The sequence below is a fragment of the Nannospalax galili genome, unplaced genomic scaffold, assembly GCF_000622305.1.
Source record: "Nannospalax galili isolate Female #2095 unplaced genomic scaffold, S.galili_v1.0 scaffold202, whole genome shotgun sequence".
Taxonomy (NCBI): Eukaryota; Metazoa; Chordata; class Mammalia; order Rodentia; family Spalacidae; genus Nannospalax; species Nannospalax galili.
Genome location: NW_008349000.1, coordinates 921,797 through 942,467, shown reverse-complemented (window position 1 = coordinate 942,467; position 20,671 = coordinate 921,797). Strand labels below are relative to the sequence as shown.

Below are 20,671 nucleotides of genomic sequence, written 5' to 3'. Positions count from 1 at the left end.
AGTTGGTCTGGGTGAGAAGGATCAGGAAGCAGTATTGGTTCCCCAGGTGTCTGGGGCCCCAAGACTAGGAATGGCGCAGGTCCCAAACTGGGAGTAGCAAACAGCAGGGGAGATGGAAGGGTGAATGTGGCTTGGGGAGTCAAGGCACAGAGGGCTGCGCTATAGACTTATCCCAAGAGGCCTGAGGATAGGAGTCAGCCAGTACTTTTAAGCACTGAGCCATCTCTCCAACCCCAAAGTTCAAAATTATAAATAAGCATAAGTTGATTTATAATCAAGACCACAAAGTTGAATACCAAGTTGAATATGCTTATTTTGGTGTTTTGACCCTACTACATGATGTATATAATTATAATTTAAAGCATTTAAATTACCTGTAAAAACGTAGCAAGATGAACCTTTCATAGATACCCAGCCTATTTAACACATTAGTGGCATGCAAGCTCTGCATTTGATTTCCATTAATATAAACTGAGAGACTCTCAGCAAAGTAGATTTTTAATACTTTGCATGCAAACAGTTGGCACCTCATACAGCACTTTGTCACTTGCTTCCAATTCAGATATCTTCCTGTGCAGAAAAAAAATAATTATTTGTATGACTTATGACTGTAAGTATGTGTGAGACATTGCATATTCTACACATCTCATTAATACATTAATATTGCATTCCTGTTGATTAAATCATGATATCAATTTAAAACTATTCTGAGGTAAAATATTGTAGCAAAAACTATACATCTACCATCTTGTGTTTTTAGCACTAAATTACTTAATTCAGAATAAAAGACTAGGAGAACTATCTTACTCACAGTTTTTATTTTGCCATGAAAGAAAATAAAATTGTTATTATATTAAGAGCTGTCAAAGAACATACCCAGAGTTTGCTTAAAGTTTGTTTTTCTGATAAGGGACTAACAGCAGAAGCAGTGAGTGCCGCCATTCCCTTGATGTCTGAGGTGCTGGTACCAAATCCACAAACACTCAGGTCCTTTATACAACCTGTGTATATCCTTCTGTGCATTTTTAAATCATATCTAGATTGTTTATAATATCTACTATGTTGTAAATGGTATGTAAATAGCTTTTAACTTGTATTGTTTAAAGAATAATGACCCAAAAATTCTGTTCAGTACTAATGCACTTTTTTCCAAATATTTTTCTATCTGCAATTGATTGAGTCCACGGACACTACAAACCATCTGGGCCTCTGAAGTTGATTTTTGCTTGCACTCTTTCTCAGTTTTTACCTATTCAGGCTAATTTGCATGTTCCTAGAGTGATTAGACATTCCATAATTTCTACCAATCAAGTAAAAGAAAGAAAATTATGAGCTTCTCGCCCAGTGAAGAGGTAGTTTACTGTGCTTGAAAGTAATGCAGATTTTGCAGCAACAAGTATTAATATTTTCATTTATTATACATAACTGAAAGTTTGGGAAATTAGGAATTGAGTGCTTCATTTGAGAATTTATTGACAGCTACTTACTATAAGAGACTTTATATTTTTCTCTCTGTTATAATCAATTTATTTCACTCTTCATTTTGACATTTAAAGTATATGTATGGTTACTTTTACTATAAAATATATTTTGTTCTTTTCAGTGTTTGAGCAACACACCTCCACTTACTGAATATTTCCTCAATGATAAGTACCAAGAAGAACTGAATTTTGACAATCCCTTAGGAATGAGAGGTGAAATAGCTAAGTCATATGCTGAACTCATCAAACAAATGTGGTCTGGAAAGTTTAGCTACGTCACCCCAAGAGCCTTTAAGGTTAGTGTGGTAAACACGTTTTCAACAAGGGTGATGTCCCCCAAAGTATCAAAAAAATGATCTCCAGGTGGGTGGGATGAAAAAATCTTAGCTATTTACTACAGTGGCTTCTGGTCTTCCCAAAACAGTATGTAAATAGTTATATCTCTGTGGTATAAAACTCAGGGCAGTGGGCAGGATCAGTGATTAAGGTTTTTTGGTTGATCGGTTGGTCAGTCGGTTGGTTGGTTGGTTTAATTGTTAAGAAATTGGCTGGAGAAAGCTCAGCAATTAAGAGCTCTTTCTGCTCTTGCCGAGGATGACCTAAGCTTGGTTTCCAGCATCCGCATTAGGTAGCTTCCAACCTCCTATAACTCCAGCTCCAGGGGACCCTATACTGCCTTCTGGCCTCCACAGGCACCTGCACTCATATATGCATTGCACACACACACACACACACACACACACACACACACTCGTAATTAAAAATGAAATAGGTTTTGTTTTTTTTTTAAGTCTGAAAAGATTCTAGAAATAAGAGGGAAAGAATGAGAAGGGGAAAAAAATCTTGAAAGTCAATAATAAAAGAACGGCTTTAGAATATCTCTGAAAACTCTATGTGAGTCTTTTAGTGATATAAAAAGCTACATTTGGGTAAGTCACTTAAGTTTTTAAGTAATCCAGTCTGTTTTTATAGTCATTATAGTTTTAAAAAATTATCAAAATGAAACTTGTTTGCAAGACAGCCACTAAGCAGTAATTAACTGTAGTTTAGAGATAAGAAGCTATTTTAGTCCATTGTTTTTAGAGTTTAAATGGGATTCCTAGAACTGTTGTAAAATGTTTTGTTAATTATTATAAACTAGTTTTTAAGAAACGAGAGTCACTGGGTGTGGTAGAGCAAACTAGTCTACATAGCCTGTTCCAGACCAGGCATGGTTACAGTGAGACACCCTGCCCTCCTTCCCCCTAAAAGTGGATCCCCTGGCCTCCATACACATGCATACACACACACACACACACACACACACACACACACAGAGTAAATAACTATAAATAAGAGCAAAATAAAGAGTAAGAAGCAAGCAGCAAATTAAACTATGCCTGTATTTCTTCTTTAGCATTCTAAACCTTGAACAATCTTGTGCAGACACGCCATCCCTCGATAGTTTCATTTTGCCAGATTTTCTGTTTAAATTTTGTATGCCTATATACATCTTCATGACTGTTTTCTTTAATTCATGTTGTATTTCTTTTAAGTCTTATAAAAAATGCTTAGTACTACAAAGAAAAATGAACAGGAACATTCTTGTTAGCTCTGAGATTTGTCCTTTAACAGTAACAGTTAACTGAGATTTGTAGTTTTTCTCTAGTGATCCAGAGCAAAATCTTACTAATCTTTAAGTATTCAGTATTTCCAAATATCTTTTTTTAATATTTTATTATTTATTTTATGTGTACAAGTGTCTGGATATGTGTAAGTGCACCCATGTCATGCAGTGCCCACGGAGTTCAGAAGAACGTATTGAGTTCCCCTGAGACTAGAGTTACAAACAGTTGTTAGCTGCCATGTGGGTGCTGTAAATCAAATCTGGGTCCTCTGTAAGAGCAACCGTCATCTCTCCAGCCCCTCCTAATATCTTAGAAAAATATTTTCTCCTTATTCTGTCCTCAAGTCAACAAGTTTTGGATCTTATAAAATGATTTTTTCAAAGTACTTTGAGATATAGTTAATCTTTACATAATAATGTATCAAGGATGACAATTTGTCTCTTGTCTGCTTGTCAGTTGGAAGACCTAGAGCTAAATTAATAATGTCAGAACTCTTTAGACAGACAGTGAAATAGCAATTAATAACAAGTAAATCTAAGACCAAATAGTGGTTAATACATGATTTATATATGTATGTGTGGGTTGTTGTTTTTTGTTTTGTTTTTTTTTTTTCATTTTATTTTATTTTGACATGGAGTCTTGCTGTATTGCCTGAGCTGGTCTCAAATTTCTGGGCTCAAGCATTTCCTCCACTTGGCTTCCTGAGTACTGGGACCATGGACTTGAACCACTATGCCCAGCTAGATACTTTAGGTTTCATGTATTGGTTTATTTTGTCCCATATAAGATTCACTGCCTGTGTACTGGGAATGCAAAGCAAAAAACTATATATGACACATATGTGATATATATATATAATATTTATGTTTTATTTACTGTTTATACATATATAACATGTTTATATTTGTTCCTATTTTATATAGTCAGCTTTCATCATTTACAGGTTATTTTCCATAAAATTAATACAAAATTAACAAATATAAAACAATATTTTTAGGAAAAATTCAGGATTTGATTTCACCAAACCTGTGGTCAAATTTCATCAACCAGTCAGTTCATGATTTGTTTTACGTGTGCTTCTGTTTAAAAACTCCACATTTATTATGTATTGTTGATTCATAGCCAACAATACTGTACCTTATCACTTAACAAAATTTATCTAATTGTATTTTTCCCATGAGGTACATTACCATCCCTTACATTTATGAACTCTAGTTACCACTTTAGTAATATGCTTAAGGACCATAACAAATAACCAGCTGTAAAAAAGCACAAAATTGGACTGGAGAGTTGGCTCAGTGGTTAAGAGTACTGGCTGTTCTTGCAGAAGATCCAGGTTCTAATCCCATTATGTACATGGCAGCTAACAATCATCTGTAACTCCTGTTCCAGGGGATCTAATGCCCTCTTCTGACGTCAGACACTGCAAGACATGGGTGCACTTACACACATCAGGCATAACACTCATACACATAAAATTAATAGTTTTTTAAGAAAACACAAAATTGTGAATAAAAAAATATAGCACTTTAAAAAAATTACAAAATGATCCTGAAATAAAGCAGTGTAGCCTTATTCCCAAATGGGATTATGTATGTCACATGACAAATTTGTCACCAGAGAGCTCATCAAATGATTGAAAGTGTGTCACAGTTTTATTTGGGGGTTACAAATAGTTTTTAATAGGCACATTCACAAATTCATGAATGAGAATCAACAGTATGCTTTTTCAAACATCCTGTCCCCAGCTGATTTTATGGTTTACTTTTCTTCACAGACACAAGTAGGACGCTTTGCACCTCAGTTCTCTGGATATCAACAGCAGGACTGTCAAGAACTGTTAGCTTTCCTCTTAGATGGACTTCATGAGGATTTGAACAGAATTAGGAAAAAACCATACATACAACTAAAAGATGCTGATGGAAGGCCAGACAAGGTAAATAAATTTCATGCAATTATTGTCACCATTGTTGTCATTTTCTTACATCTCTTGGTAACTTGTGTTTATTTTCCTTGTAGGTGGTCGCTGAAGAAGCCTGGGAAAACCATTTAAAAAGAAATGATTCTATCATAGTAGATATATTTCATGGCCTTTTCAAATCAACGTTAGTGTGTCCTGAGTGTGCTAAGATTTCAGTAACGTTTGATCCTTTTTGTTACTTGACACTTCCATTGCCCATGAAAAAAGAACGTAGCTTGGAAGTTTATTTAGTTAGGATGGATCCACTTACTAAACCTATGCAGGTAAATTATGATTCTTTTCTTTGCAATTATTGTTTATATTTAAACATTAGTGATGAGACTATTATAAAAAATGTTGGATTCTCTGGCCCAATTCAGTAATAAAGTTCATTTATGTAAGAGATTTTATCAAGTATTTTGGAAATTAGCATAACTTTTTAGAATCTTGAAAAACTAAAATTGTCATTGAAAAAATTCTCAGGTATCTTTCTCACCATCAGAGAAAACTGAGATCTTTGGTTTTACAATATTGGAATGAATATTAGCTTAGAAAGATTATCAATAGGTTCTAGATTTTTCTGTCTTGACAGTTTTTTGTGTCGATGGTAATTTTTTTTCTTATTCACTTTTAGAAGTAAAACTAATGCTGTATTTCATAAATCATGATATGATGATGTATTTAAATATCTGTGATTTTCAAGTATTTCAATAACTTAGAAAATAAATAAAAATTTAGTATAAAAATACTTGGTTTGGGGCCAATGGGATGGCTCAGCAGGTAAAGGTACTTTTACTGAGCCTAACAACCTGAGTTCAATCCCTGGGACCCATAGGGTAGGAGAAAATCAACTTCCACAAGTTGTCCTAGGACCTTCAAGTGCACAGTGTAAACATAAACATGAATAAATAAATAAATAAATAAATAAATAATGAAAAATTTTAAACTATTTTTAGAATTGACTCCCTTCAGTGCTTTGAAGTATTATATTTTGCTTATTCTATGCAAAATCCCCGTGGTACATATTAATGATAGTTGTCTGCCAGATTCCATCGCCTTGTGCTCTAACTGGATTTCTTAGTGTTCTATAAGCAGAACACTGCATTTTCTACCTTTTAAAATTGGTTGTTCCTGGGGCTGGAGAGATGGCTCAGTGGTTAAGAACACTGGCTGTTCTTGCAGAAGACCCGGGTTCAAATCCCAGCACCCACATGGCAGCTAACAACTGTCCGTAACTCCAGTCCCAGGGGATCCAACAGCCTCTTCTGTCCTCTATGGGCATTGCACGACATGAGTGCACTTACCTACATGCAGGCGTAACACTCATACACATAAAAATAATAAATAAAATATTTTTTAAAGTGTTCCTTTCATATTTGACCCCTTCCAGTGAAAGGAGCTCCTTCCACTTCTATCCTTTATTCCTCTAAATTCTGTTGCAGCACTTAACAAATTTTATTTTGACATTTAATTTACCTTTATCTTTTCTTACCTACCAGGATCTTTGCAGAGGCAGCTTATAAATCTTGTGCTTCCAGTGCTGTGATTTGTAGATGTTGATGCAGAAGTATCCATAATTTTTTCACCCAAATAGTTATTGGGCACCTACTGAATGTAGGTGTTCATGAATGGCAGAGTCGGTTCCTACTTTAAAAGATTGTTTTCAATAAATTTTTAGGTTACAATTCAGTCAAATATCTCAAATTTGGTTTTGTATGACAGAAATGAAATCTATGTGAAAGGTTTCCTTTGAACAAAATTGTCTTACTGGAAAGTGTTGGGGTTTATTCTTAATAAGAACAGTCTATGAAGTATTCCTAAAAATAAGAGATTGTGTCTTCAAAGTAACTAAAGAATTGTTGAGATGAGCTATGTGCTGACTGAGTCATGTGCATTTGAGAAATTGTTTTACTGTTTCTTTATGTATTTCCTTCATGAACTGATTGAGCCTAGTGCCTTCATGTCAGTATTCTTTCGGGCCCTACTGAGTACTTGTCCTTATCTGTGAACAGAGCCAATAAAGATCTGCTTTTACTTTTGGCTAAGAATATGTGTTCTGTTTCGAAACTCAAATCTTTAGGATAGTCACTTATTAACTTGTTTGGAGGCACTGGATCGTCTATATTCTTTTCAGTGAAGAGAAACTTCAGAAGTGCTAAAGTACACCCTTAGCTCTATTTTTGCAGCTATGCAGGAATATACCAGTGGAGCCAGGGACTTTAGAAAAATAAGTAAAAATGTATTGCAACAACAAATGTGGATGCCATATTCCTTTATAGCACATTATTAAAGTCAGTACTCTCCATGGCAACAATAGCATGTCTATTATGTGATTGCAGACTGCATTCAAATTGCATATTAGCCTATAAGATATGGACTGAGTGTTCTGTTTGATGTGAGGTCAGTTTTGGGGTTTTTTGTTTTGTTTTGTTTTGTTTTGTTTTCGTCTTTTTGAGACAGGGTCTCCCTGTAGCCCCAGCTTTCCTGGAACTCACTATGTAGACCAGGCTGGCCTTGAACTCACAGAGATCTGCCTGTTGGGATTAAAGGCATGTGCCACCATACCCGCCTGTGAGGTCAGTTTTGAAGTAATAGGAATTTTACTGATTATTTCATTTCCTACTTGGTTACCAAGAATATCAGTTTTGTCTATTTAAGAACTTTGATCAACGCAGAGAAATTCAGTGTTTTGTTTTTGTTTTTCACTTGGAAGCAATAACAACTTAAGTACAAAATTATGTGCTTGTTAATGTTGTGAATTAACCAGCTAGCAAAGAAGTAAAATTAACTTCATTATTTTAGTTTTCCTATCATTTAGATTGATTTGGGTAACAGAAATTTCTTAATTATATCGAATATGATGGTGCAAGGTCCTAGAAATATGAAAGTGTTTGTAGCTCTTGTTCTTCTTCTCAAGAAACTTGCTAAATGGTGTAAAAAGTACTATGACAGGGCATTGGAAGAGTTCACAGAAATATGGGCAGCATGGCACAGGCTAGCCAGCAGTGAGGCCTGAAAAATGACTGAGTGACACACAAATGAAAACTGGAAATAAAGGCAGCTTAGGCCAAGAAAATGACAGGCACAAAGTTCTGAAGACAAAAGGGGGTATGGCCCATCAGTCACAAAGATGCCAAGACCAGAATGTTAAACTTCATCATAAAGACTTGGAGAACCATTGAAAGTTATTAAGTATTCAAATTAAAAAATAAGATATTTGTTTTTTAAAAGGGGGGGCTAGAGAGATGGCTTAGTTATGAGCACTGACTGTTTTTGCAGAGGACCTGAATTCAGTTCCCAGCACCCACATGCAGCTCAGTGGTAAAATAGTTGCACAGCATGCTAACGACCTGGAGTTCAATCCCTAGCATAGGAAATTTAATGCCAAGATTGCAGTTTGATAGAACTAGTTGATTATGGGAAAGAAAAAAAGGTATAAATATATTCAAAGATGATGCCAAGTTTCCTGGGCTACAAAATTGAGGAGATAGTGATAAAGTGAAAGAGAGAAAGAGAGTTGGGGGGAGGGTGTCTCACTATGTAACTCTGGTTAACCAGGATTCATTCTATAGACTAGGCCTGCCCAAAATTCCAGAGATCCACTTGCCTCTGTCTTCCAAGTGCTAGGATTAAAGGCATGTGCCACCATGCCCAACATTATTTTTGTTTAGATTATTTTATATTATGCAGAAAGTACAAGAAGAAACCTGTTTTAATATTGGGCATTGTGACTTAGCATGACCTAAACCTTTGTTTATTGTTATACCTGTTGACTTTGAGGTACAAGAGAAAAATGGAGATTATGATACTCAATACTCAATAGGTTTATGTATTTAGACTGAAGAGAGACTACTTGAGTTTTGAACTGAGCAATAGGTTCTGGAAGAAGATAATTAAAAAGAAATTTTTATAGGGAAAGCAGGGAAAGGCTTTTTAGTTTTTTGAAAGGCTTGTATGTATTCCAGTGCTTATACAAAAGAGTCAAAATAGATGGAAGAAGGTGGGTTTAGGTCTCAGAAAAAGCAGAAGACAAAATTCAGAGCCTAGGTGCTAGGGTTGATTTTGAAGGGAAGAAAGCTGTGTATCTTCCCAGAGTTTCTAAAGGAAAAGCAGACTTCTGAGTTCAGGTAAGTTTATAAGGCGGCATGAACTTAAGAACATTTCCAATTCAGGCAGCTTCACTGTTCAAAAATGGTAAAATGAGTGTTCTTTGGATAGTGCAGAAATGATGAAATGGGAATCCTAAAGAATAGTGAACATTTTGAATAGTTATAAAATAAGTAAGTGACACACAGAATTATGTCTGGGCCATGTTGAAGTAGCTCTTGAAATTGGACATTTTTAGCACACCAGCCACTAAAATTTAGAAATTTTCTCTAGTGTATCTGAATAGCTGAGAAACTTCAGCAAGAATATAAATGAGTAACAAAGAGGTTAAAGATTTTTGCCCTAAAATGATTGAAATAGTAAGAATGTAGGGTCTAGGCGAAAGAACACCAAGACAATAGAGAAACACTGTCATAAGGACTAGAAACCTTTACACAAAGCAGTATTACATAGGAAGCAAGAAGTAACAGTCACACTGTAACCTGTTAGAGCTGAAGATACTAGAGCTGAAACTTCCAGGAAGTTGACAAGTATAAGTCTTTGAACTGATGAACCAAAGTACAGTAAAACTAAGGATAGCCAGGTGTGGTGGTACATGCCTTTAATCACGGCACCCAGGAGGCAAAGACAAGCAGATCTCTATGAGTTCAAGGCCAGCCTAGTCTATATAGCAAGTTCAGGCCAGCTGGGGCTACAGAGAGACACTGTCTCAAAAAAAAAATATATATATATATATATAATCTATGGACATTGTCACCCAGGTAGTGGCACAATTTGAGGCCTCAATGTTTTTTCCAGTGTAATAAATTCATTACAATTTTTGTTTGTTTTTTAGTACAAAGTTATTGTGCCCAAAATTGGAAATATACTAGATCTTTGTACAGCACTGTCTGCTCTGTCAGGAGTGCCTGCAGATAAGGTAAGATGTTTCTGAGATTGAAGTATGTGAGTTGGTGTTTAGTTTCTTGGTGTTGTAAAACCAGCTTAATAGAAATTTATTTCCTTTTAGATGATAGTTACTGATATATACAATCATAGATTTCACAGAATATTTGCCATGGATGAAAACCTTAGTAGTATTATGGAGCGGGATGATATTTATGTGTAAGTATAAACTTCTTTTTATGGTCTACTGCTTGAGGAAAAAATGGAAAGAAATAACATTTTGAGAGTTTATGGTCATTTCTGTTCTTGGTAGGTTTGAAATTAATATCAACAGGACAGAAGACACAGAACATGTGGTGATTCCTGTTTGCCTAAGAGAAAAGTTCAGGCATTCAGGTTATACCCACCATACTGGCTCTTCACTTTTTGGTCAGCCTTTTCTTATGGCTGTTCCACGAAACAATACTGAAGATAAACTCTATAATCTCCTACTTTTGAGAATGTGGTAAGTGCCAAATAAGTCTACATATACTAAGTAAATATGAGAATAAAATATTAAGTAGCTAATAAAAGTAATTGTGCAAGGTACTACCAGAATGTAATTAAGCAAGTATGTATGTTTCAACTTCGTTTAGACAGGTGGCAAGTTTAGAAATCAGAATACAGCCAGGAATGGTGGTGACACACACCTGTAATCCCAGCATGTAGAAGTTAAAGGCAGGAAGATCAGCAGTTCTAAGCCAGCCCCGGGGTTAGAAAGATGGTTCAGTGGTTAAGAGCTCTGGCTATTCTTGCAGAGGACCTGGGTTCGGTTCCCAGTACCCACTTGGTGGCTAACAACCGTCTCTAACTCCAGTTTCAGGGGGTCTGATGCCTCATTCTGACCTCCATGGGCATTGCACAGCACAGATGCACTTACTACATACATGCAGGCAATACGCTTATACACATAAAATGAAAATAATAATAAATTTTTTTTAAAGTTCTAGTAGCCTCATCTACATAGCAAATTGGAGGTCAGCCTAGGTTACATGAGACACTGCTTCAAAATATCAAAGATAAGTAATAAAATCAAATTACAGTCTGATCTCCTGTCTTGGTAACATAAAATACATTACCAAGGTAATTTAAAATCCAGAAAGCATGATTTAGCTGTTTTATGCCAAAAAGTTTATAGTTAGGGGGAAGTTTTAGTTGACAAATAACTATAATACAAGTATAAACTCAGAAATCATAGCAACTGTCAAGTGGTCCATTTGTTGTACATAGAACTAGCACACAAACTCATGATAGTTTCATTTAAAACAGCTGTCTCACAATTTTGTTTTGCCTTATGAACCTTAATTTGAATAAAGTAATGACAGATACCATTTGATACCTTTTATCCTTCACAGCTGATGTGTTTTGTATTCTTAAACATCCAATCATTAGAATTTCATGGTACATGCATAAAGATCATACTACACAAATGCAAGCTGTTCCCAGCAGCAGTATGTATCATCTAAATGGGCATCATTCATTTAAAAAACAAAGCAAAAAACTTGCTTTTAAGTTGAGAAATCATTTGTCATGCACTTTTAATATATAAACCATGTAAAACCTGGACCAACAGGACAGGAGGTGAGGGTTCTTGCCACCAAGCCAAGCCCAGCAACCTGAGTTCAGTCCCTGAGTCGACATGCTGAAAGAGGAGAGCTAGCTTAGACAAGTTACCTGTAGCCCTCCACACCCATGCTGTAGCGTGCACAGACACACACAGATCAATCAATAAAAATGTAATCAAAAGTTTTTTAAACATGCAAAACCCTAGAATTGAAAGGTTACTACTGTATCTGAAAACAACCAAAATATAAATTATTAGTCAGTTGTACTTAGAGTGCTATATCTTGGGTTTTAATTTACTTTCAGACCTCCCAAAATGACTTCTTTTACTGCACTAAAATGGTTTTATTGGTGAAATAGAAAACTTAGTTTTTTAAGTCTTCTTAGAACTAACTTGTCTATTACTAATTTTATTTAAGCCGATATGTCAAGATATCTACTGAAACTGAAGAAACAGAAGGATCCCTACATTGCTGTAAAGACCAAAATATTAATGGGAATGGCCCGAATGGCATACATGAGGAAGGCTCACCAAGTAAGACTTTCCTGTTAAGTCAGAAAAATTCCTGACTTACGTAGTATTGCCCCAGAGAAGTTAAGATGAGGATTTATTTTTTGAATCAGCAGATAGGGAAAAGTACTATTAGTAATTTAAAATTTTAATATGAAGTTTATTTAAAGATCTCTAATATCTAAACTTAGGTGAAATGGAAACAGATGAACCAGATGATGAATCCAGCCAGGATCAAGAACTTCCCTCAGAAAATGAAAATAGTCAGTCTGAAGATTCAGTTGGAGGAGATAATGATTCTGAAAATGGATTGTGTACTGAAGAAACTTGCAAGGGTCAACTCACGGGACACAAAAAGCGATTGTTTACATTCCAGTTCAACAACTTAGGCAATACTGATATCAATTACATCAAAGATGATACCAGGCATATAAGATTTGATGATAGACAGCTTAGGCTGGATGGTGAGTATTTGTGAAAAAATCGCTTGACCACTTAAATTTCAGCAGAGCAAAGATTTTTTTGGCTGAAACCCATGCAATTCAGCCCTGTCGTGAAAAATGCCTGTACTTTTCTAATTGTTCAATCAAAAGCCTTAATGCCTCCATGTATTAAGTGAGGTTCGATTTATGCTTAAGCTTTGGGTCATTTTTTTAAACTTTCAGCTTATTTCAGTGTCTTAATCACCTAGTACAAGTAGGAAAGCTTGCTCTTCGCTTTTCTCTGACTTATATGCCAGCATATTAAAATAGGCTATTGTAACACTAAAATTTATGACATTTTAAAGAAGTAATATGTTTTCTACCTTAGAAAGATCTTTCCTCGCTCTGGACTGGGATCCTGATTTGAAAAAGAGATACTTTGATGAAAACGCTGCTGAAGTGAGTCTTCGTCTCTGCCTCCCGACCTTTTCCTGACTTTGTGGACTCGGATTGCTACAGTTAACCGTGCTTTTCTATCACACTCTTGCTTTCACTCCTTGTATTGATTTTTCCCAGCAAAACTAATCATGAACCTTTTCTGTTTTTTTAAGGTAGTGGGTGGTTTTGAGCATGCGTTTTGTTTCTGTGTTTTAGTCATACATATAGTTTTATTCAGGAGTTACTGTAATATAAGTCTCAGATGAAATAAGCTTTTTTATTCTTCTGAAAAAAATTAGGAGTTTTCATTATTACTTATAGTAAGATGGCATCACTAAAATGAATTTTGTTTCATTTGTTCTCTTAACTCAAGAAATACTTCTCTTTAGGATTTTGAAAAACATGAAAGTGTGGAATATAAACCTCCAAAAAAACCCTTTGTGAAGTTAAAAGATTGCATTGAACTTTTTACCACAAAAGAGAAACTAGGTGCTGAAGATCCCTGGTAAGAAGCAAAGTTAAATGACTTTTTCTAATTGTTGTCTTTAAAGATTTATTCTGACATGTGCTATATCACGTTGTAGAACTGCTACTAAGATTTTTTGATATTTAATATGATTTGTTAATGAAAATCTCATGACTTTTCTTTAATTAAACCCTAAATGTCAGTAAATCAAAAAATACTCTCAAGAAGTAGGATAAAGTGTTTGCAAGACTTATAAATAACAATTGATAGCCATATTGTATAATGAATTTGTAAAAATCAAATTTAGAAAAAACATCAAAATTTATATTTAAAAGAATATTTACCAGAGTAGAAATATAAATGGCCAAGTGGAAATTTAGAAACTGTGCTCAGCAAAACAGTTATTTGAACACAATATACCTCGGGACTGGAAAGATGGCTTAGCAGTTAAGAGCACTGACTGGTCTTGCAGAGGACCTGGGTTTGATTCCAAGCACCCACATGGCAGCTATGAACTGGGCTTAACTCCAGTTCCAGGGGAATCCAAAGCCCCCTTCTGACCTCTGCAGCGTTGCATGACACAGGTGCACTCACATGCATGTAGGCAATACACTCATACACATAAAATAAAAATAATATTAAACACAATGAATCTCTATAACCACTAGACTAATAAAAACTCAAAATCATCTGGTAATATCTTAGCACTTGGAAGATACAGAACAACAAAGTCTAAATTGCCATTCATGAAGCAGTTTAACAGTCTATAATAGCAAATACCACAAACAACCTGGAAGTGAAGTGGACGAATAGAGTTATACATTCAAACAGGAAAAGGCTATATAGTATTTAAAATTATTGAACTACAGATATATACAGATGGGAAAACTCCAAAAGTACAATATTCAATGAAAAGGTTATAAAACATGCATACATTGTATGATCCCATTGTATGCAATATTATACTATGTACAACAATACCATATCATTTGTGGTTAGTAGGCTTTTTTATTGGTATTTATTTTGCCTACATGTGTGTAAGTGCACCCTTGCATGCAATGCCTGTAGAGGCCAGAAGAGGCTATCAAATCCCCTGCCACTGGAGTTACAGACAGTTAGCCACCATGTGGGTAGTGGGAACCAAACCCAGGTCCTCTGCAAGAACAGCCTTTGCTCATAACTGCTGAGCCATTCCTCCAACCCCTGTGGTTAATGCTTTTCAGTAAATGTAAAAATCTTTAAGGAAGCAATAAATTTTTTAATATTTTCAATAATATTTTTTATGTAATAAGCCACGGTCTGAAGAGGGATGCTAGTAGCTTTAAAGGTATTCTTACAAGGGTAAGCTTTAATCTCATTACCACATTTCCCCTAATAGCTGTTTTGATATTAGTATTACAGTTGCTAAGAATGTTTATGCAACCATTTGAGGGCAGCTTTTTAGGAAAATCACAGTAATGCATTTTGTGATACCATTTCATTAGATCCTAGAAGTTTTGAGATTATTTTGTTTGTTGTGCTGGGGCTCAAACCCAGGGCCTTGAGCTTGCTAGACAAAACTCTCATCACTGAGATATATTCCCAACTCCTTGAGATTTTCTAATACCTATATCTAAATACACATTTGTAATGCATTCATCTTTTTAGCATACTAAAATGTAAGTAATCCAGTACTCGTCACTTCTTTGAATATTTATTTGTATTTTTATGATGTTTAAGCTTATTCAAAAAAATATATGAGATAAAAATAATTATAAGGAATTGCTTCCAGGCTCATATTTATTAGTCATACAATAATAGCTTGCTAATAAAATGCAGAGCTTCCCAAACATTGATTTTTTTTCTTTTTTATTTTCATTAGTAGGAATTTTTGTTTATATGTACCTGCATTAAATTTTAAATATGTCTTTTTTTATAGGTATTGTCCAAATTGTAAAGAACATCAGCAAGCCACAAAAAAATTAGATTTATGGTCCCTGCCTCCAGTACTTGTGGTACATCTCAAGCGATTTTCTTATAGTCGATATATGAGAGACAAGTTAGATACTTTAGTTGATTTTCCTATCAAGTAAGTTTAAACTGTACTAAATAAGCACTGGACATTGTTTTTTAAACTTATATGATGATATTTGTCTTAGTAAATATCAGGCACAGTTGGATCCAATTTAAACTTTTAAATTTACCTTTGAGTAGTTCTAATAATTTGAAAGGATTAACGCTTCACTTTTTTTAAGAGATTTTTTTTCCAAGATCAAAAAATATAAATGTGCTTGTATTTTAAAGATACAGTGTAAACTGGGCATGGTGGCACATGCCTTTAATCCCAGCACTCCGGCGACAGAGCCAGGTGGATCTCTGAGTTCAAGGCCAGCCTGGTCTACAGAGGGAGTTCCAGGACCGCTGGGGCTACAGAGAGACCCTGTCTCAGAAAGACGGAAAAAAAAAAAAGATACAGTGTAGCTTATTTTGTATTGTTTTACCTTGGGGATTCTTGTCAAATTTATAATTCTTAGATACCTTTTGGGCTTAATAGTTCTGTTTTTCCTAGAAATTATTTCATCATCATTCATTAAGTCCTAAGTATGCTTTTCTAAAAAGACTAAAATAATATAAAAGTAGAAAAAGAGACCTGCTTTGCAGGGTAATGTTAGAATAAAATGTCAGTCATTATCCTTTATGCTTCCTTATTATATAGTATGACATATTTATAGATATAAGAGGTCTGAAGACCACATCTTTGTAGTCTGTTTTCGTTTTTTAGCTTTCACTACACAAAATTGAAAGGTGAGAAAGACAGAAAGTGAGCATTACTTTTTCATTCATTTAGTTAGTTATTCAGCAAGAAGGGATTTGCACAATATTTTGCGGCAAGAACAAGATAGTATCCCATTTTGCAGAAGAGATGTGACAGTATTCTTTTACAGTCTATATTTGTACACCAGCATTCACAAGTAGTGCACATAAAAAGTCATAGCCAGGCATGTTGGTCATATTTGTAATCCCAATCTTTGGAAGCCTGAGGTAGTAAGATAGTGATCATGTTCAGGACTATCCCTGTCTCAAAAATAAAAGTCACTGGACAGTGCTCACCTTTAATCCCAGCACTCAGGAGGCAGAGTCAGGGTGATCTCTGTGAGATTGAGACCAGCCTGGTCTATATAGCAAGTGCCGGGCCAGCTGGGGCCACAGGGAGACCTTGTCTCAAAAAGACCCCCTGCCCCCCCCCCAAAGAAAACTGCCCATTTCTGGTATGCAGGTCTTGGAAACTAAGAAAATGTGAAATAAAAAAATCTTAATTCTTAAATGTTCCTAACAAAGTTACTGTTTACTCTCCACTTTAATTTTCCTCTGGCATACTAAAAATTAAATGTAACAGCATAGAAACATGCAGAAGAGATACTCACTGTCAAATTTTTTACTTCTCAACCACTAAACAAATTTTTCCTGAAACATATTTCAAGGATACAAGTATAATTTGTTTGGTAAGTTATTTGACTCTAGGTAATTTGACTGAGATGTGCGAGTGTGTGTTTGTATTCATTGTGTTATGAGAGCACTGGTAGAAGGGGTTAGAATGTATTAAAATAAAAAGAACTCATCACTCTTTTTAAAGCATAACTTTATTTCCTTTTGAACAGTGACTTGGATATGTCAGAATTCCTAATTAATCCAAATGCAGGCCCTTGCCGCTATAATTTGATTGCTGTTTCCAACCACTACGGAGGGATGGGAGGAGGACACTGTAAGTTGACAGTCTACCCAGTCTACCTTTTAACCCAAACCATGTTTGCAATCAGTAGACTTTTTTCCACAAGACAATACTGTTTAAAAGAAAAATGTCAGGTGTTTTTCACATATACTCATTGTTCATTATTTAGAAATGAATCTACTTTTTAACTTATCTTAACCATCAGGATTTAGTTCATTATACCCAATTGAAGGCACAGGAAGAAGCGTGGTTGGTCTGTGTGTGCCTTTCCCTCCGCTGTTCCTCCTCTTCCCTTTGTAGCATGTTTTGTGCTTGTGTTCTTATAGTTGTTGATTTAATTGATGGGTACTATTGACCTCAATAAATCTTTTTCTCTTAAGATTTTTTTCACTTATCCATCATACTTGGGGTCTGTTGAATCTGTTGTTTCTTACCACTAGTGATTTACATCTATTATTACTTTATTTCTCCACTCTCAATTGCCTTTAACTTCCTGCTACCCTAAGACTAACAAATATCATCGCTTATGGTCTGCTATATGAGTTTCTTTTGAGCTATGTTCCTGGAAGGGAGACTTCTTGGTTTAACTGAGTATGCCAGGTTGTAGTTCAATGCTGGTTGTAACAGTCTATATGCTCCACTTGGTAGATTTTTTTGTTCCAAGGATACATCTATTGTTTGTTGTTTCTGATGCACAGTTAGATTTTATTAACTAATTAAAATTGTTACAATTTTATTCACAAGTGACAGTCTTAGAATTTTTTTATAATCACTTTGAAATGATGTTTCCTGTCTTAAAACAAGCTAGAATTATGTTTTTTCCTGTTTGATGAAATAACTAGACTATAGAAAGTAACTGTTCCCTGCAAGTCTACCAGAACTCACCCATTTCTGTTTATGTCATTATTGGCCTACTCAGTTTCCTTTTCCCTGTTATGTATATTTGGGTTTGGGTTTTTGTTTGTTTGTTTGTTTGTTTTTTTCTTTTTATCTTTTTGAGACAGGATCTCCCTATAGCCCCGTCTAGCCTGGAACTCACTAAGTAGACCAGGGTCGCCTTGAACTCACAGAGATTCGCCTGCCTCTGCCTCCCGAGTGCTGGGATTAAAGGCGTGCGTCACCATGCCTGGCCTCCTATTATGTATATTTGGACATTTTCTACTTCTCTAAAAGTGTGTCACTTTCATCCAGACCTTTCAGTTTATAGGAATAAATACTCTTAGGCTGTATTTTGTCCTTTTTTCATTCTTTTCTCACTGTTACTTTTTAATCAGACTCCCCAGAGGTCTATCTTGCTAATCGAAGAGTTTTACTGATTTGGTGTAGTTATATTTATTCTGTTTCATAAGTTTCCTCTTTCCCTTCTTTCGTTTCCTTAAGTCTTCCTATTAGCTTGCTCAGATACTACAAATGCCACTCTGGATCTCTTTGGATATCATCATTTAATTGTCAGACTCTATGTCCTTTTATAGGTTTTGTCTCATATGATCTTGTTAGACCTTATCTTATCTCTTAAGACTGAAAATCTGTTCCTGTCACTGGAAGTACATTGTCTACTGTTGTCCTGAGTTCAGATTGGTATGCTCACTGCTTTACTCAACTGACTTTACGTAGGTTTCAGAGTATAGAATAATAAACAGCATTCACAACCATTTGGTGGTGAATCCTAGGTATAGCTTCAGCTCTTCATCGGAGCTGATTATTAGCCAGAGTGCAGAAGTATAACTGTTGTAGCCCATGGGTGTTTTCAACAGTACTGTGCCTTGGTTCGGGTGACCTCATCACTGTTGATTTCTGTGGCAAAGAACCAGGCAGTTAGTTGTCCCATTTGTGAAATTTAAAGCTTTCTTTTAAACGCTCTTCTCATTGCTGCCTCTAGCCATAATATCCTCCTTTGGCTCTCCTCTCCCCCTGCTTCTGTGGTTTTGCCCATGGTTGGTCTGGGAGTATGGGGGGTCAGCAACAGATAAACTAGGAGACATTTCCTTGACATGGTAGGCACTCAGTATAAAAGACAATTGCCTTAATTTCTTATTTATTTCTAAAATAGAAGAAAAATAATTTTTCTTTTGTGATAGGCAGAATTACTTAGAGGTCATATCCTTTAAAGTACCACTCTCAGAAACCATGACTGTAATAATAGTTTGGAAAACTTCTTACAGTTGTGTTAGTTCAGTTACTAGGTAGTTTATAGAGAGCTTGGAATGAAGAATGGGGCACTTTTTAACTCAAAGATCAAAAGAGCTTTTAAAATCACTTTTCCACTTTCTCATGTTCTACACTTGTATTAAAGACAGAAAAACTCTAGTGTAAAGAAAAATTACAGATTAATAATGTCATAGGAAATTTAAATAATTGATAGGAGAAATTGCAAACTTGAAAGTCAAAGACAGTCCTATTTAAACAAAACCCTGCTACCTAACAGCTACATGACCTTGAACAAATTGACCTTTTTGAAGCAATTTCCCATCTCTAAAGTTAGAAAAATACTGATACCCTCCTTATGAAATGCTATATATGAAATACATGCACTGAGCCTGGTCACAGTATCACTGCATTGATGTTAATTACCCTTGTCTTCAGTGTCATTAGTTTTGTTTTTCTGTTCTTTTCTTTTTTTTCCTGAAACAAAAAAAGTCACAAGTTTCATCTGAAACAAAAGGTATATCTTAGGCATTTAAATTGCCTGAAATTATTCTAAAAACCTTTAACAGTTAACTCAAGTGATTGTATAATAGGCCTCATAAATGATTATCATGCAATTTGATAAATATTCTTTATAGTTTAGAGGATTCCTCAGAAAACCTTAGATATTTTAGTCATAGAAGTAATTATATTTTTTCATTAGATACTGCCTTTGCAAAAAATAAAGATGATGGGAAATGGTACTATTTTGATGACAGTAGTGTCTCCACTGCATCCGAAGACCAAATTGTGGTAAGTGTGTCTATAGTTCTCAAAAATCATGGTATCAACTGTGTTTAAAGAGTGAATTTAGCCGGCTGTGGTGGTGCACGCCTTTAATCCCAGCACTCAGGAGGCAGAAGCAGGCGGATCTCTGTGAGTTCAAGTCCAGCCTGGTCTACATAGTGAGTTCCAGGACAGCTGGGGCTACAGGGAGACCCTGTCTCAAAAAGACCAAAAAAAAAGAGTGAGCTTAAATTTAACAGATGGAAGAGTGAGACAGGAAAGCATGTACTTGTTTCACATGTGCCGGGCCCGATGGTCCATATTCTAGTGATTTTAGTAGCTTAGAGACACTTTTTCTGATTTAAAGAAGTGTAAAACTGCCCAAGTGAAATTTTGTCTTCAAAAGTACTATCAAAAAATATAAACTGCAATGTGAAAATTTTTCTGGCAGTTTTTCAAATGAATCAATAAAAAGTAGTTTTTCTCTAGAAAAGCAGGAACAGCTCTAAATTTTCTGAGGCACTGTCTACTTGTAGTCATAGTGTTTAAACAGATCTGTGGTCTTTAAAGTCA

General features: G+C 35.3%; 1 protein-coding gene across 4 annotated transcripts in view; it reads left to right on the top strand.

The window, feature by feature from the left end:
• The window catches only part of Usp15 (ubiquitin specific peptidase 15), a 117,771-nt gene that overhangs the window by 91,776 nt on the left and 5,324 nt on the right, over positions 1–20,671 (top strand). For 3 of the 4 annotated variants that reach the window (XM_008846146.3, XM_008846145.2, XM_029569879.1), the window contains 13 exons: positions 1,604–1,777; positions 4,866–5,024; positions 5,108–5,332; positions 9,991–10,074; positions 10,165–10,259; positions 10,354–10,545; positions 12,062–12,177; positions 12,345–12,617; positions 12,964–13,034; positions 13,403–13,518; positions 15,398–15,547; positions 17,118–17,221; positions 20,037–20,125. In XM_008846146.3, coding sequence (XP_008844368.1) covers positions 1,604–1,777; positions 4,866–5,024; positions 5,108–5,332; positions 9,991–10,074; positions 10,165–10,259; positions 10,354–10,545; positions 12,062–12,177; positions 12,345–12,617; positions 12,964–13,034; positions 13,403–13,518; positions 15,398–15,547; positions 17,118–17,221; positions 20,037–20,125 — 1,848 coding nt within the window. The remainder of the gene's footprint in view (positions 1–1,603; positions 1,778–4,865; positions 5,025–5,107; positions 5,333–9,990; positions 10,075–10,164; positions 10,260–10,353; positions 10,546–12,061; positions 12,178–12,344; positions 12,618–12,963; positions 13,035–13,402; positions 13,519–15,397; positions 15,548–17,117; positions 17,222–20,036; positions 20,126–20,671) is intronic. The other variant, XM_008846147.2, reaches the window with a different exon arrangement.